Genomic DNA, 17,269 nt, shown 5'->3' with positions numbered 1-17,269 from the left:
GTTGTGTGTTTCTTTAAATTGTGTACATACATTTTCACAAAGGTTTCCAACAAATAAACTTAATTCTTAACAGGGTAACGATTTGACATGGTCACCTATAATGGTGTTGTGGCCCCTTTAAGCATGCATTAACATTGTTAATGCCAATAAGTCATTTATCGACTTTGTATCTAGTTTCAAGACACATTTTTTCAATGCAGTTCTTTTACGTTTAACTGAATATTTAAACTTGACGAAGGATTTTAGACATTGATCATTCAGAGCCACTTCTAGATATTACATTTTCAGAAAAAACAAGCTGATCTAACTGTCTGTTTTTTTTGGACAGGTAGAGATCTCTGTAAGTAATTTGGCTCCTTAAAGTCTGAATCCTAAGTCATTTAGAGAAACAATCACAAGAAACACTGAATACATTTTAACCAAAAGATGCTGTCTCACAAGACCACTTTATTGTTGTTTCGATTAAGGTATCTTTAGTGAAATTTGAACTTGAGAAATGTAGACTTTTTATATACGCATTAATACAGTATTATGTCCTTGAACAGTGATGTGTGGAAAATGCTTGACGTAGTTGTCACAATTGCATAACTCTTTATTTGATACAGTGACGTAATACAATACGACTAACATTGTTGTCAATGAAGGATGTTGGTATGCTCTTTGTATAAGACTTGGATGACAAACTCAATTTCAGTTTGATAACTTCATTCAAATATGTTTGCCTGGCTGCTGGATGTTGTTGTGGGTGTAGTGATGATAACTAACTCTGGTCTCTCCCTCACACAGACAGCGTGGAAGATGATTTTGAGTTATCCACTGTGTGTCATCGCCCTGAAAGCATGGACAAGCTTCAGGAGCAGACTAAGTTCACCAAAAAAGAGCTGCAAGTCCTCTACAGGGGCTTCAAAAATGTAGGTCTGGCTGGAAAAGAGACTGCTTCTATTACATCATTATGGGAGTTGATAGCAGTATAAGCCTTGTCAGATCCAAAGTTACCACGTAATCCTTAATTTGCTAGCAGAGAACTAATTTTCCTTATTTACATTTCTTTCCCAGGAGTGTCCATGTGGTGTGGTGAATGAGGAGAACTTTAAGACAATTTATTCCCAGTTCTTTCCACAGGGAGGTGAGTTGTCAAACCCCCTACTGCTAAACCTGAAGATCTACAACTGTGTCCATACTACTTTAATTTTCACCATTCTCTCCATCTTCATTTATTTCATAGACTTCAGGTAAAAATTCAAATAACACAATGTATTTGATTCCGCAGAGTACACAATTAATTTTACATTTTCTTGATGAAATGAACATAATTAACTCATAAATGTACTCTGCAGTGCTGAACCATACGCACTGCTAGGAGGCAAAGCAATTTTTCATTTCATGATATTTTGGTTGATGAAATGTTAACCACTCCCCTCCAGTTGTATTTGAAAGTATTCTTATATCTTGGCTATATTTAGCTGGCTGCTAATACTGTTGAAAGACTTTGCTTCATGTCTTGAGGGCACGCAGGTTATTGTATGTCTCTACCTTTGCAGATTCAAGTATGTATGCACATTTCCTGTTTGAAGCTTTCGACACTAACAAGAACGGCTCTATTAGTTTCGAGGTGAGCTCTATTTTTATATCGGTTTCCTATTTAGAAATAACAACAAATGTGTGCTCCGGTGAAGTTTTCCACCACTGCTGTGTCATCACAAATATGTTTTCCTTGTAATGCCTGCCTACAGAGATTAGTGCTGTGATGACGATTTGACTGTATTTACTGTTTCAAGATTGAAGTGGTGCCTAAACAAAGCAGTAAATGATTTGCAATCTTTTCAGGACTTTGTATTTGGCCTGTCTATTATCCTGAGAGGGACCATAAATGACCGGTTAAACTGGGCGTTTAACCTCTATGACCTTAACAAAGATGGCTGCATCACCAAAGAGGTAAACACAGTGGCTGTTTGTGGGGCAGAGGCAGGTGGAGGTTTAGGGTGGGGTTGGAAGAGGAGGCGAGAGACATACGAATGACTAGGTCATGTCCTTGGTGTTCTGGGATATGTGGAAGTACGATATTACATTTCATTTTTTGTGAGAATTGACATTGTCTGTTCAGATTTTGATCCCTGAATACATCAGTTTATATATTTGAAATGTAGAACTTTGCCTCAGTATGACAATCATTCCCTGTGGTATTTATGGCTATAAATAACCATTATATAAGCGGAATTTGTCACAGATGTCATATTTAACCATATTAAACTACATTCAAATCAAATGAACATTGTGTAATATACTCAATGCAAGTTAATCATTTTGTAATCAAACAAGACGAAATAAAAACTATGCTCTCGGACTCATGACCTCAATACTTCTAAAAGAATAAACCTGACCACAGCAAACTGATGTTTTCTAACTAATTCTACATCTTCAATAATATGTTCGCTCTTTTGTCCTGTCCTTGTTCTGTCTAGGAGATGTTGGACATCATGAGGTCCATCTATGACATGATGGGGAAGTACACATACCCCTCCATGCAGGACGATGTTCCACGAGAACATGTGGAGAGCTTCTTCCAGGTCTATATCTATTACTGATAGATAATACTGATTCTTGATTACCCTCTAACAGAGACTGTTAGAGGATTGGAAGAAAAACACTCCTGATTTTGTAACTATTTGATCATTCGTTTGATATTTTCTTTTTTTTAACAATTCCTCACTTATTTTCATTGCTATTTTTTTTACTTTCTTGTGCTTATATTGTATTATCAACGTTGAGGGCCCCCCTTGAAAACCAGATGGTACATCTCAAAGGGTTATTCCTTAAATAGACACAATTATTGAATTACTGTTTTCCAGTGAATAAATGTTTTCCTGTTATATTTTATTTTTTCAGAAAATGGACCGGAATAAAGACGGCGTGGTCACCATAGAAGAGTTCATAGAGTCATGCAAAAAGGTGGGATGAAAAAGTGGATTTTAAATCCTGAAGGAACAGTATAACATTTACTAATATTGACTACTTTTTCATGTGTGTATGTTAAATGTGTACCTAAAGCTTTGAGCCAATTAGCTTAGTTTAGCATAACAAAATATTTAACTCTCTATAAAGAATGTGACATAACATGTTGATTAGTGGGCTTTGGAGGTGCTGGTTGGTGTTTATTTTTACTTTGGAAAGGGCCTGAGTAGGCGTTATTACTGGTTGACTGTACCTTACAATCTTTACTAACCTTATTGTGAATCATTTGGATTTCACATAATGAGAAATAACACCTTTTCCAAACCCCTTGTCTCTTTCTAGGATGAGAGCATAATGCAGTCCATGCAGCTGTTTGACAACGTCATCTAGGAACCTGGATCAGAGTCCCTGGCACCAGGGAGGGGAGTATGTCTGTGTATGAGAGGATTTGGGATTAAAAAGAGACAGAGAATTTGTGAATGTGTGCGTATGTGTGGCCTTTTTCTGACTTGCAAGCTTGTGCTTGTGTGTCTGTTGAGAGCTGTGAGTCCTGAGGACACTGAGAGACTGTCTCCCTCTACCCTGACCCCGGGACATTTGTCCCAGCAACAATGGAGTTTTCCTCACTTCCTTCATCATGCAGAACCTTAGTTTTACCCCGGAGGCACAGAGTAAGAAGGACAGCAGCGAGATCACAGGCACTGGCACACACCTGTTTTGTTTGAACTGTTATGTATTACTACTACTGATGGAGGATCTATCGCAGCATGTGCTGGCTGAACTCAGAGGGCGCAAGTTGCCTCCAAACCTTGATCTAAGATCACTATTCCTATTTCCCTGTGGTGGCTGAGATTTGGATTTGTGAATCTGATCCTGTCTCTGTGCATGTAGGCCTAGGTAAAATCTCCCTGGAGCCGCAAGACTCCACCGGCCATGAATATAGAAATGAATCTTCCGCCATCTTGTGGACGAGAGAGAGAAAGACACTTCCTGAGGAAACAACTGACAAATTTGAGATCCAAGCATTTTGGTTTTACAGATGGAGGTTCAATCGTGTTGTTGTTCCACGAGGAACTGATTACAATATCGCATGATGATGTCACTAATATATCTATTTACAGAGATACTCCAAAGTCTGCTTGTCTGTCTGCTGTTCTTAGTCATTCACAGGTGCCTCACCCTTTGTGTACATGTGTGTGCATGTGTAACAGAAAGAGATGTCACCCATTTTTCTCATGTAAAGGGGCAACACCAACCTCCATTAATGGGATTCTAGTAGAATAGTTCCCAAGCCTTCCAAACTATTACAGTCCTAGCTGTAGGTGTCTATTGACTGTTGTACATTTTCTAGCATTCCCATTGGTGTGATATTAGGCAGTACAATGTGGGGGTTGCACTATACTCAACAAGCTGTTTTTATCATCCCAGCCTCCTTTGACAGAGGAAAGGCATACCACAGTCGTACAAGTCTTTCTTTACATCAAAGGGGAATTATTAGATTGCAGATTGTACTTGTGAACCTCTTGTAATCAGAAATGTTGTGTGGCTGTAGCAGGTTCTACCACTTAAAAAATATTCAAAACCCCTGTTGCATTAAATTAGGCTCATTCAATTTCAAAGAGGCATAGTATGTGTGTGCGTGCTGTTAGTGAGAGACGTGATTTAAAAACATAGTTCCCCTACCCCTCATTCTCTATTCTCCCTCTCTCTGTTACACCAAAGAGACCAAATATAAATTACAGATGTTTATAAAGCCACTTTAAATAAAGACAAAAGGCCCACCAGTGGGTGAAGAGAGAGGGTGATGCTGTATTGTCAATATGACAAGGGGCAAGCAGAGATAAAGACATGTAATTGGGTAAAATGTCCATGTGATTTTCCTGCACATTACCCAAAATCAAGTGTAGTTGAGAGTTGTTAACCGACACTTTATTAGAAAGGCATGTGAATAATTTGCAACCACCAGAAATACTGTCTATCTATCAGGGTGTAAGAAAGAGGCCGTCAAACGTTGAATTAATTGGTTATTTCCTTAAAATGCAAAGACTGACATGGAGTAGCAATAATGTCCACCCCTTATCAGCACTTTTCCACCCATTCAACCTCGCAATCTTCTCAGAGCACAGTGACAGGGAGCACTATGGCCCTGATGACAATATGCACTTCCAGCCCTGCAATTTTCTTTTTTTCTGTTCTTATTTTTTTTTCCGTCTGGGGTTAAAGTGGTTTGACTCTGATTGTTCCTTGCCAATCGTTTTTAGATTTTATTCCAGACCACAAGTAAAACCAGTCTATACCCGCATGTACTGTGTCTAGAACAATAAGAACCTACTAACCCGTTGTACTGACTGTCTAGTTAGCTAGCCTCAACCGGTTGCATAAAGTATCCAAAATGTGTATATTTTGTACAGAGACAATAAAAATCACAGTTACTATGCAAAATAGAGTTGAGTTTGAATTTTATTCAAATAGGATAGTGCATTTATCCTTATATTTGTTGACATATGGTACAAAGCAACACATCAAAATCTACATAGGTTATACCTCATAATTCAGCACCACAATGTCAGGAAGAAACGGTTCATAACTTAAATATACAAATGCATACATATAATCCCAACAGCCACATCTGATTAAACTAATAGGCAATTTATGACCACACAAGGCAACAGGTGAGCAACCATATTCAGTCAAAAAGCCTTATGTTAAAACTATGAACATGGAAATCTTGTCATTAAAGCTGACAAGAAACTGAAAATCTGTTTGCTTTTGCATCGCTTTGTTTCAATCCTCACAAAACAAATCACATCAAGTTTTCATCTTCGTGGTTCACTCGATTTCTCAACGATGGTCTTGATGTATTCTCGTAATATTTGATCAACATTTCAAGAACACCCTGCTTTTAAAACCCTGTTATGAAACGTTGGTCACCACGGGAGAGATATGCATAATAGTCCAGTGTTGAATTAAACTTTTTTTAATGCTTCATGTTTCATTTTTCTCTGTGAAGGCCTCAAGTTGACAAGGACACTGCTGGCTCTTAGTGTCTTGAAGTGTGGCTATTAGGGATTACATTTTTCCCTCATGGAGGAACCGTTTACTTGGGCATCTTGCGAAGCTCTGCCAGAACCCAAATAGCCAGTGAGAGAAGAGCCACAGAGCCAGACTGGTGAATTGCTGCCAGTGGAGTGGGGACATAGAGTAACAGGGTGCTGATACCGAGCGCAACCTGAGGAGCACAAACACACAGAGTTTAGTTAAACTGAGGAGTAATAGACATTTAAAAACAGAGGTTACATGTTTCTGAGCTAACTGGTAGCCTACCTGTCCATAGGCCATTGCTGTGAGAAGGTTGATGGCGATCTTAGCCCTCCTGGGCAGCAACATCCTCTTTGAGAGCAGAAAGAGGCCTGTGATCGCCGTCAAAGACGAGATAGCCTAGAAAACACAATATGCAATCAACAACCTGCATCCACATGCCTCATACTGATACAAAATTCCATTTAGAAATAATATACCAAAATTCTGTGGTCGAACTGCACAGTTGTGGGATTTTCAAAAAAGTTTTTGAGGGTTGGAGAGAATGCCAGAACATCATCTGGGATCCATCGTTCTCCCATCTTAGGGAAGGAGTTATACACCAGCCCAGCATCCAAACCAGCAACAAAAGCGCCTATAATCAAGCATTTGTGAAATTAATATTCATATATATGGAAATCATATACATCTATCCTACATTAGATTACAACTTTCATTTTCTTGTATTAACTAACTGTCTAAACATGTTCTAAAGCAAATTGCACTGTACTACCAAAACTGATAAGAGAAACGTAAAGCATCATAAGTACATTCAAAAGAATATGTGTATGATGTTGCATTCACAAAATACAAAAAAGTACCTGAAAGAGCCGTAAGGAAGACGATTCCACCGGTACCCTTTGCAAACCTCCTAAGCTGAGTGAGGTTTTTGGTTTCTGCCACCTGTGAGAAAGATGCATTCATCAATAATAAACAAATCATTTGCTCACACAGACTGAAATAAAATATATTTGGTATTATCATAGGAGAATTGAATGCAGGAGACTGCTTCTGTACCTTGTGTATAGGCAGCAGCAGAGTGAGCCCTGTCCAGAGACTGGCGGAGTAAAGCAACAAGGCCGAACCAAGATGAGCACTCAGACGATACTGGCTGACCCGCGGGATGTCATGAGACTCAGGCTTCTCCTCCAGACCGCTTTTCACCATGTACCACCCCAGAAGTCCCTGAGAGGACACACACACAAGGACAGTTACTTATGTGTTGTTGGTTTTTTATATAATGTGACATCCATACAATTTGATTACAGACACTACAAAGCTTATCTTGAAAAATAAAAGTGTAAACATTTTGTGTGAAAAAGTAACACTGAAAAGAGAGGTACAAAAAGGATGAACTCTCTAAGATAGTCTCCCACCAACGCAGTTGTATTGAGTCTTACCTGGAAGAAGACAAATCCACAAAGTCCAAGCACTCTTCCCTTCATGGAGCGAGTGAAGTATCCTTTCTTCCAGAAGTAAACGGTGGGGAGGATGTACGCAAGTCCAACCAGCCTCCCCCACATACGATGGCCCCACTCCATGTAGAAGATAAACTTAAACTCTGGGAGAGTCATGTCATGGTTCATTCTGTGGAAATAAAATGACAAATTTAGCTGACACCTCAAGCACCAGCATTAATTAATAAAAAATGAGGCCGCTTACAAACGTGTGTTTTCATTTTAAGTGATGGGGTGCGTTTAAAAAGTGTGCCATATGGTAAACAGAAAGGTTGGAGCCTTACATTTTGAATTCGGGAAACTGTTGGTACTTTGAGAACTCAGCCTCCCACTCTAATTGCCCCTGAGGTGGTTTCATCTCTCTCACCAGATGCCAGTCAACCATGGAAAGTCCTGATTCTGTTAGCCTGATGAAACAAATGCACATATACAGTAAGTACAATCTATCAACACCACTTGAATATGAGAACGACTGTAATAAACAAACAAACGTCGCTTTACCTTGTGACACCACCCAAGACAATAGCCCCAACCACCAGCCCGCTGCAGCCGATTAACCATCGACCTACTATGCGATTTGTGGCCACGCTGGGGACAGTAGCTGCTACCCGGGCGGAGGAAGCCCCAGCCTCCACAGTGATGGTGCTCTGACCTCTCTTCACAAGCCATTGTCGAGGCTGTGGACTTCGCTGATATTGTACATTTAAAAAGAGAAAAAAAACTGTCTCATTTACCTTGCTAAATGAACAACAACCCAATGAAAGCTTCAACAAAGTTTTCTTCCATCCTTGGGCCAAGGCTTAGGTAATGTTGGTTTCATAACATGTGGTAATGTTGGTTTCATAACATGTGGTTATACAAAGCCAGTTCACAATTTAGTTTAAAAAACGTATTTTGTATTAACTAAAACTCTTCTCAAACGGTGGAGATTGCATAATATTGATTATTTATTAATAATAAAACAAGACTCACATGAGGTGGGTAGTATTCAGGTGTTTACATTCATCTGAGCATTTCACACAAGATGACCCTGCTTTCTCCTATAACCTCTCCTATGATACATTTACACTCTTATTTGTAAAATATTTGCAGGTTTGGTTCAGTGTCTCTGGTCGATAGGGAAATGTAGTTATTGGACATTTAAATAACGAAGTTATATTCCTGACGTTATAACGAAATTAATAATATTGGTTTATCATAAACGCGAACGTAAGGTCGGTATCATGGGAAGTTGTTAACGTAACCTTAAAATGAGCTATTCATTTGACTGATAACGTTACATGCGGACGTGACTGCTGAAGAGTACAAACACCCAGGTAACGTAGGATGCACTAACTTGTTTTAATACACGTTAAAAACCACGGCAAAGTTAAACATAAAGGTGTTAGCTGATGGGCTAGCATTTCGACACTGTCTCCCGTATCGTATTATATGATATAAGTGTAAATTGCTTGCAGTGCAGTCTGACCTTTTAATTCTTCTCTAGCTAGTTAGCTTATATCAGGAGCTCGCTATATACTCACAGGGCTATGTTGAAATCCCTTGGTAACATTTCTGCAGCCGTAGAACAAGGTTGTCCGTAGTGAAGATAGTAGCATCTTTGAGCTTTATCTAATAACTGGTCCTGAAGTGATGTAGAAAATATGAAACATGGGTTAAAGCTGTATCCGGCTATTACACAACCTGTTTGGGTTCGTTTGGTTTCCACTGTATATATAAAGGGTTTCCTAACAGTCGAATTCAACTTTAACCTCATGACGTCACAGACATTTAGCGAGGACAACATTTTTTTCCCCTTTTGATGGACTTAAAACACAGCACTTAAAAGACTTATCAGAATAATGAATGTTGTATTATTTTATAAATTGTATTATCTCGAGACGGGACGAGGTCGTTGGTGCATGTTTTGTGTCTTAGCGTATCCCGCATGGGCGGCCACGCTCTTCTCTCTATCCCAGTATTGATGCATAACCAGTAAAGCACCGCCCATCCACCATACCGTGTGTTTGAAATTCAACTAACCAGGAAACGTTGATCCACTGGTAGGTCTGGGCGGGTTATGGCTAGAAAGGATCCGTCCAGCGCCGTATTATTATTATTTTTTTATAACTATCTATACGGCGCTGGATCCGTCTAGTGTAAATGACGTCACTTTCTCGTTGTAACTCTCGTTGTAATTGGAGCGGCTCGGAAACACATCTACAGCAGTAACATGATGCAACATACACATTAATGCAGCAGCAATATTAATAGAGAAACATCAGACATAATAGTAAAACACTGCAAGGGAAATTTGTATTGCACCAGGAGCTATCTTGGGACTTTTACTGCGACAACGTTGACTTGCCTGTGAATAAAAAATAAACCATAGTGTTGGTGATCTACAGTGTTGTCATTCTTCTTTGAACACCAGCAAGACCGCTAACACCCTATTTCAACAATCACACTCCCTGTAATTGACATAATTAATAGATAGTTTAGCTTCTCATCATCATTTGCTGTGGCCCACTGATGTTAACGATCGTAACTGAAAGGCTGCCTGCCAAACGTAAACATTCAGCCACGTGACATTCAGCCAAACTCTCGCGAGAGTTTTACACAAGACGGATCCTTTCTAGCCATAACCGTGTTGGCGCTGAAATGAACCAGTTACCCCAATGTACTGACTTAATATCACTTCTAATCCCCTGAAATGCTCCCATGAATCAAGAGGAAGTTGATTTGAAAGGTAGTTGTTTTGGAAGTCAAGACGTCTCATTAATTTAGTTTGGGCGTTTCATTTAACACATTCACAATGCATCTCTTTCTGCTACTGTCTGTCTGTTTCATGTATCACTATCCAGGCTGTGAGAATGGCTCAGAATTTTTTGATGGAGGCGTGTGTGGACTCCGTGGAGTCTGCTATCAATGCTGAACGAGGAGGTAGGTCATGTCTAGTCCACGCTGTTGTGCTTTTGGTATTAAACTCAACATTATAAAGCAGTTAAGCAGACAGTGTCTCGGGTATATCGTGTCCTTATCAGTGCTGATTATTAATGGACATGCATAAACAGTTGTTTCATTTATCAAAGGGCATGGATCATAAAGGTCTGACCATGTGTCTCTCCTGACAGGTGCAGGTCGACTTGAACTGTGTTCTAGTCTTCTTGAGGGAGGACTCACGCCCAGTCTAGGTGAGCTCAGTTCATTTGTGTGCATTCATTCATCCACAACCATAAACCCTTTTGTATCTTGAAGAAAATTCAATTGGAACAGCTTACACAAGAGGAACTCTACCATATACCACTCCTTCTTCATATCATTAAGAACCTAGTTTATCAGAAATAAAGTGTATGAGGTGTTTCCATGTTGTCTGTTGTTTTATTTTGTTATTAAATTATTACACTTAAAGCTGCACCTGCTTATCATAGTTGCTCACCATTGTGGTGAAGTTTGTTTTAGGTTGAATATTCCAAAGTCTTACTCAGTTTCTCAGACTGTTGGCAGCCAGAGGAAGGTTAGCTTACATCTAAGACCTCTCTCTTAAACTCAAGGATTCATGCACTGTCACTGTTAAATAAAGTCACACACAGAAACACAACCTAAAAACTTGCTTATGCCACTATTTTTGCTTTTGCCACAGGTCTGCTGCAGGTAGTGAAGCAGTATGTAAAGATCCCAGTCTACGTCATGATACGGCCTCGTGGGGGGGACTTCCTATACTCAGACCAGGAAGTGGAGGTGATAAGGAAGGACATAGAGCTGATGAAGAGCCACAGGGCTGACGGACTAGTGCTGGGATCCCTGACAGAGGATGGACGGGTGGATGCAAAGCTCTGTATGGAGTTTCTGGGTATTGTCTGCATTTTTACTTGATCATGTCTCTATGGTTTATAGAAGCCATATAAGCAATGTTTTCATACTGCATCTTTTGATTGTATTTAGTTTGAGGTTCGTATTGTTTAATGTACTTTTCTGTTTGTCATTTTTCGCTCACTAGCTGCTGCCCGACCTTTACCAGTCACCTTCCACCGAGGTAAGATTTTTATTCTTCAACTTAAACATATCATTTTAATTCCATGAAGCTGCCAGCAACTACACTACAGAAAAACCTCAATGGAATAATAGCAAGTAGAGTGATTACATTGCCCTGAAAGACTTTTCAACTCATGTTTTTAAACTGATATTGATCCTATTGCAGCGTTTGACATGGTTCACGATCCAGTGGTTGCTCTGGAGACTCTGATATCATTGGGGTTCGAGCGTCTGTTGACAAGTGGTTGTGAGAACTCTGCTTTGGAGGGACTCCCTCTCATCAAACGGCTCGTTGATCAGGTATGTATACATTTTATGTACACATACATGGTTGAATGCAATCACAGGAGAATGGCAAGGCTACTTAAATGTGCAGCTTTTGTCTCTGCCTTCCTACAATTTTTATATCCTATACTCCACTGTTTCTTATCTTCAACAGGCTAAAGGGAGAATTGCCATCATGCCAGGTTAGTACTTGTTTCTTGTATAATCAATCAAATCAAAATTGTATTGGAGACTGAACGCTCCAGGTTAAAGACATGTCATTACAAAACAACACAACTATAACAATGTCTCCAGACAATTTCTTCTCAGTCATTAAACTGGCAAATATAAATAAACTTAGATTTCTTAGAGCAGTTTGTAAAGTATTAATTTCTTTATCCATGACACTTGTACTACACCATCTAGTTCTTATATATAATATACTCAGCTACTTGAAGTATCTGGGAGATTGCTTTTCTGAACTTGGACCACAAGTGTGCAATATAGAGTTGGTCACAATATTCTCTGAACAGGAATGCCTAGAGATATAAAACACATGTACAATGTATACAGTAAAATACTTAGTTCTGTGCACTTTAAGTAAGGATGTTTTCAATCTTTCCAACATTTGCAATACAAACAGTGGATGTTATTGACAGCATACCTTTAGGTGATATAATTGTTCAACTGCCTTATTTCCTTTCCTTTTGTGAATGAGGAAGGATACATTGTACCCTATTCTATAGAAGACAAGAATGGTTAGGGTTATGGTTTGTTACTATTTGATAATCTATTTTTTATTTGTATTCAGGAGGAGGTATCACTGAAAGGAACCTTCAGAGAATTTTAGAGGGCTCGGGTGCTCAAGAGTTTCACGGCTCTGCCCGCTCCAGTAAGGATTCTGCCATGAAATTCAGGTATGTAGGATTTTTTTTTTTAATACATTCCAAGATTTCTTGCAATTATAGGCTTTGAAAAAACTGATATTCCCCTACGCAGGAACACCTGTGTGACGATGGGAGCAGCTTTTTCAGCACCTGAGTACGGCCTGAAGGTGACAGATGCGAACAAGGTCCGCACTCTAAATGCAATAGCCAAAAATACCTTATGAATTCAACAATGACTGAAAACAAAAGGGATACCTCAAAAGCTATCGTGAGTAATTCTGCTGATATGTCAGAAATTAGTTTTACTTAAGTCCTGAACAGGTAGACATTTTGGAACTTTTTTTTCTTCTCCTTTTTATAATCACTGATGAAACAGTCTTTGTAAAGTTAGAGCTCAGGGAGAACCCTTCAACCTTCTGTGATATGTGATATCTCACAGTGGGGAATGATTAATAATTGATCTTTTATTATTAGGAGACATTATTTAATATTATACATGCCAAATCAAAAATTAAAACATTGGTCAGTGCTGTTTTCCCACTGCCATGTAGTTGTATGTATTTACAGCAAACTGTACTTCACAGTGGAAGATAACGCACATTTGTGACCACCTGTACAATATTTCTTTTGTGACTTGATTCAGTTTGCTCAATATTAAACTAAAGTTTAAACAATGGAACAATTCTGTGCAATTTCTTTTATTGGTGATATTTTCTAATGTCTCCCACAATTTAGATATTTTTAAATGTAATTTAAAACATGAGCCATATGCAAAATCATGCATCATTTAGAGTAGATTTTATTGTGAGTGGTTGGAAAGTCTTTAATTACACTTGTATCTAACCAGTCTGCACTAAAGTGACACATTTGAGAGTCAATGAACCTGTGATGTCATTCAACAATGGGGCAGATCAATAGACACACACTAACATGACAGACATAGTGTAAAGTTATGTCAATATAAACAGGTTTAAACCTCAACAACTATTTTACATTACAAAGGCCAATTTGTCTAGTTAATCTTTAGTAAAAACAAATTCACAACAACAGACTCATATGGCATCTTAATATCTTTACTGCCCAGTCAAAAATACTAACTATACAGCATAACCCAAGACACACACCTTTGACCCCATACAGGTAAATAACATGAGTTTGAAGCATAGAGTCTATGGTTTGAAGCAGCAAAGTGTACTGAGTCATCTGAATGAGTAAGAAAAACTGGAGTATTGGAAGAAGGACACAATGACCTATTTCTTTTATTAGCCCTGGCATGGCTATGGGCTGCCACTTATGTTTCAGTAATTGTCCATTTTATAGATGAGAGCAACCCATCCGGGTACTTTCCCTCAACGTCATGGCTGCGCCCGTTCAGTGGTAGTACCCCTCAATGCAGTGCGCAATGCCTCAACGTCTCAACGTGGGCGGAGCTCAACCTTTGAGGCACGTGACGTCCCGACTCCCGTGTTGTGTACTTACCCAGTCACAAAAGTCACATATTATATCTTATATTATTAATATATATATAAATCAAGTTAGTTCTTCGAGTACATTTAGGGTTAGGGGTTAGGTAATCTCCCCTGTCACCATCTTGTGGTGGCAGGGGAGATGCACGGGCACATGTTTTTCAGTTATTGCTACTCGTTGACTGAAGTCTTTGCAGTGTGTTCGTAGGCGGGTGGCGTAGGCGGGCGGCGTAGCCGACGCAGGCGACGTAGCGGACGTAAAAGTCGGGACGCCTTCGGTACGCGTTCTTTGGTCTCAGGGTGGTGTGTAGTGGCCTTAAAGGAGAACTGATTAGAAGTGGCAAAAATAATACTAAGGGGTAGGAGNTGTATTTTTTTATATTTTTTTCCTTCTAATTTGTTATTCTTTTCAAAATAACACACTGTTATTTACTCACCAATAACACACAATTATCCTTGTTTTTATTTATTGGTTTAATTCCATAATCTCTGGCTTTTTTGGAATCCGTCAGGAAGTGAATTTCAAAATAAAACTAACCGGAAACAGACGTAGGCCTCTAGGAGTTTAGGATTGCCGAAGACACTACACTACCCATAATCCCCAGCTATCGTTTAGGACTACAGTCCCCTGTGATTAATCTTCAAGCTCTGGGATTGGATGTTGGAGTGGCAGTGCGCCAAGGTTACGCCGAGCGTCAAGCTCTTTGAAATGGAACGAAACCACGGCAGACTATTCAAAACTGGAATCGAACGCCCCCCCAGAACTACACATGGGTACTGTGTTTAGCAAAATGTTCTATGGGACGTCTCTACTGAACGTTTTCGTTTTTCCCACAATTAGAAGTTGCCATAGGAAACACATTGGTGTTATCAAATGTAAAACATGTAATTACTAAATGGGTGAAAATCGCTTGTATCCATAATGGGCAGCATTAATATATACCCACATGACAGCTCATTGTTACTTTGTAATTCTACTCCACTACAATTCAGAGGTTAACCTGGTATTTTTACTCCACTACATTTATTTTAGTTACTTTGTAGATTCTGATTAATGATGTGAAATATAAACAACCCTTAAAGCAGACTTTAGTTACACCTGAGTAAAATTCAGGGAAAGGTGATTGTCAAGTGCCAACAATCAGGAGAGATATTTCATAGTTGATGCTTGAGAAGACTAAACATTTATCTGCAGATCTCTATAAAGTATATTAATTACTCGTTATTCTCTACTAATACTTAATTAAAAACTGTATATAATTGGTATTTTGCACATCCCTTTCAAGATTTCAAGATTTTCTAAGGTTTATTGACATATCATATACACAACTACGGTGTAGTTATGCAATGAATGAAAAACTTGGGTCGCAGGTTCCTCAACAGTGCATTACAAGACATCTATCAATATGTGTGTATACCTCCACCATTAAACTGTCATATTCTGCACATTTCCTATCTACATACATGACATCTTATAAGAGTATAATACATATGTATAATGTCAGTTAAAATAAGCGCTTAAACATATTTAACATTGCAGGAAACGTTAAGTACTTTGTCAGGCTTAATATTTATCTGTAGATACAAATGTCACTGTGTTTGCTGTGTGCTCTGCATGTGTGACCATTAAAGAGGGTTTCATCCCTCCATATTCTTCTTTATACCCCCAAAGCTTTTTTCTTATTCAAAAGAAGACCTTAACCTAAAGTATTCTTTAATGTTTCAATTAAGCCTTATTAGTTTGTCTGTTTTGCACATCCTCCTATTAATATCTAATAATACAAATAGGCTAATAAAATTCAATAATGTGCTTTAACCACCAGGTGTCCCTTTCTATCCGCTGTGCACCGTTATGGTGTAAATACTAAATACAGCCTATCTACCAATTGTTTCTGAAAAAGAAACCTAGCTTCATCCTTAACTTTCTAAGCAGATTATTGACCTGAAGTTTAAAAGAGAGGCAATTATCAAGCCAGATACCAAGGTATTTATAACAGGTAACCACTTCAAGTACTTGTCCTTGCGTAGTAACAATATCCAAAGTGGTCTCCGGTGTATTTTTGGCTTTTGAAAATAACTTTACCTTAGTTTTATCAACATTTAAAAGAAGCTTAAGCTCAGAGAGCCGAGTCTGAATAATATAAAAAACTGCCTGCAATTTAACAACAGCCTCCTTAATGGAGGGACCTGCACAATACATCATGGTATCGTCCGCATAAAAATGTAAAGTTGCTCCATCCACATTTTGACCTAAACTGTTGATATATGGAGAATAATAATGGACCTAAAACAGAACCTTGGTTTGTTTTCAGCATCAACATGCATTGCATGAATTGCAATTTAGCTTAGCGCTGTATTTTATCAACACACTCAACACAGAAGGTAACATTTGATTGTGTGTGAAGTAAGCCGAGTATATTGACTGTTCTTACTCCAAAGAAGAAGATAATGCCGTAGAAGATGGTCATGGGGACAGCAATTGTCAGCGGCTCCCTTTTAGTGACACTAATATATAGCTGTGGCGGCTCGCCGGTGCTGACATTGCAGCTGAAGAGGGACGAAATGTGATCTGAGAGGTTCATGGTGATGCAGCTGTTAAAGAGAAATAGATCATTATTATGAATGAAAGTGACAATAGTGCTTCAATTAGCAGGCATTATTCCGGATGGAGGTGATTGTTTTTAGTGAGTAGGCTTTTAGATTAGTGCTGCAATATCTGCTTTTTTAAATATTCAACCGGCTGATTTTCCGGTTGCTCTCTCAAACCATCTTATTCATTTTAAGAGGGCTCTTATCAAGGATAAGCTTTGAGAGAAGAGAAGAAGAAGGGACACATTTAAGAATTAACAATTCTAATTCACCCCTTTTTGGTGTACTATGTTTCTAAAATGCAAATAAAATTGTAAATGTATAATAATAATAATAATAATAAAAATCTTAATAAAGTACACATTACACACATGCAGTGATTTTAAGCCTTGGTTACAAAATAATGTAATGTAAATTTACCCAAATCCTAAAGTAAGCACATCTAAATAAAAAAAAAAAGGTAATTGACACAAAGCAAATCAATCTTAGTTAAATAATAATAGCCAAATACATATTAAGTGAAAGAGATCGACATCAGACATTAATGTGCATACAAAAATAC

The 17,269-nt window shown here is 38.6% G+C and overlaps 3 protein-coding genes across 11 annotated transcripts in view; 2 read left to right on the top strand and 1 right to left on the bottom strand.

The window, feature by feature from the left end:
• LOC104955149 (Kv channel-interacting protein 2) overlaps positions 1–5,466 on the top strand; it is a 182,767-nt gene extending 177,301 nt beyond the window's left edge. For all 8 annotated transcript variants that reach the window (XM_010782385.1, XM_010782384.1, XM_010782380.1 and 5 more), the window contains 7 exons: positions 787–911; positions 1,057–1,126; positions 1,542–1,612; positions 1,828–1,935; positions 2,463–2,567; positions 2,887–2,949; positions 3,295–5,466. In XM_010782385.1, coding sequence (XP_010780687.1) covers positions 787–911; positions 1,057–1,126; positions 1,542–1,612; positions 1,828–1,935; positions 2,463–2,567; positions 2,887–2,949; positions 3,295–3,342 — 590 coding nt within the window. In that variant the 3' untranslated portion in view covers positions 3,343–5,466. The remainder of the gene's footprint in view (positions 1–786; positions 912–1,056; positions 1,127–1,541; positions 1,613–1,827; positions 1,936–2,462; positions 2,568–2,886; positions 2,950–3,294) is intronic.
• Positions 5,395–9,213, bottom strand: cox15 (cytochrome c oxidase assembly homolog 15 (yeast)). Its single transcript, XM_010782386.1, has 9 exons — positions 9,011–9,213; positions 7,989–8,176; positions 7,772–7,894; positions 7,431–7,617; positions 7,048–7,215; positions 6,852–6,933; positions 6,471–6,625; positions 6,277–6,390; positions 5,395–6,181 (listed from the first exon to the last, which is right to left on the bottom strand). The coding sequence occupies exons 1-9, from the start codon at positions 9,083–9,085 to the stop codon at positions 6,050–6,052; spliced, it is 1,224 nt and encodes a 407-aa protein (XP_010780688.1). The 5' UTR covers positions 9,086–9,213; the 3' UTR covers positions 5,395–6,049.
• Positions 8,192–13,344, top strand: cutc (cutC copper transporter homolog (E. coli)). 2 transcript variants are annotated; one of them, XM_010782388.1, is made up of 9 exons: positions 8,192–8,803; positions 10,331–10,409; positions 10,601–10,660; positions 11,110–11,319; positions 11,467–11,502; positions 11,668–11,801; positions 11,941–11,968; positions 12,577–12,682; positions 12,765–13,343. In XM_010782388.1, exons 2-9 carry the CDS (start codon positions 10,340–10,342, stop codon positions 12,874–12,876), a joined length of 756 nt encoding a protein of 251 aa, XP_010780690.1. In that variant the 5' UTR covers positions 8,192–8,803; positions 10,331–10,339; the 3' UTR covers positions 12,877–13,343. The 2 variants fall into 2 exon arrangements, with proteins under 2 accessions (XP_010780690.1, XP_010780689.1); XM_010782387.1 differs by lacking the exon at positions 8,192–8,803 and adding an exon at positions 10,042–10,215 and having other exon boundaries at positions 12,765–13,344.
• Positions 13,345–17,269: the final 3,925 nt, after the last annotated feature.

Source organism: Notothenia coriiceps, unplaced genomic scaffold (genome assembly GCF_000735185.1).
Source record: "Notothenia coriiceps isolate Sejong01 unplaced genomic scaffold, NC01 NC01_scaffold00024667, whole genome shotgun sequence".
NCBI classification, from domain to species: domain Eukaryota; kingdom Metazoa; phylum Chordata; class Actinopteri; order Perciformes; family Nototheniidae; genus Notothenia; species Notothenia coriiceps.
The sequence above is the reverse complement of the archived record's forward strand: the minus strand, read 5'-3'. Positions and strand labels throughout refer to the sequence as shown.

Bases quoted from the DNA above. Each gene is read 5' to 3' on its own strand.
- cutc (XM_010782387.1), top strand. From the start codon at position 10,340: ATGGCTCAGAATTTTTTGATGGAGGCGTGTGTGGACTCCGTGGAGTCT. The intron at 11,320-11,466 runs GTATTGTCTGCA...TTCGCTCACTAG, and splicing joins GCTCTGTATGGAGTTTCTGG to CTGCTGCCCGACCTTTACCA. The intron at 11,969-12,576 runs GTTAGTACTTGT...ATTTGTATTCAG, and splicing joins GAGAATTGCCATCATGCCAG to GAGGAGGTATCACTGAAAGG.
- cox15 (XM_010782386.1), bottom strand. From the start codon at position 9,085: ATGCTACTATCTTCACTACGGACAACCTTGTTCTACGGCTGCAGAAAT. The intron at 8,177-9,010 runs GTGAGTATATAG...GTACAATATCAG, and splicing joins AGGGATTTCAACATAGCCCT to CGAAGTCCACAGCCTCGACA. The intron at 6,626-6,851 runs GTACTTTTTTGT...GCTTGATTATAG, and splicing joins CTTCCTTACGGCTCTTTCAG to GCGCTTTTGTTGCTGGTTTG.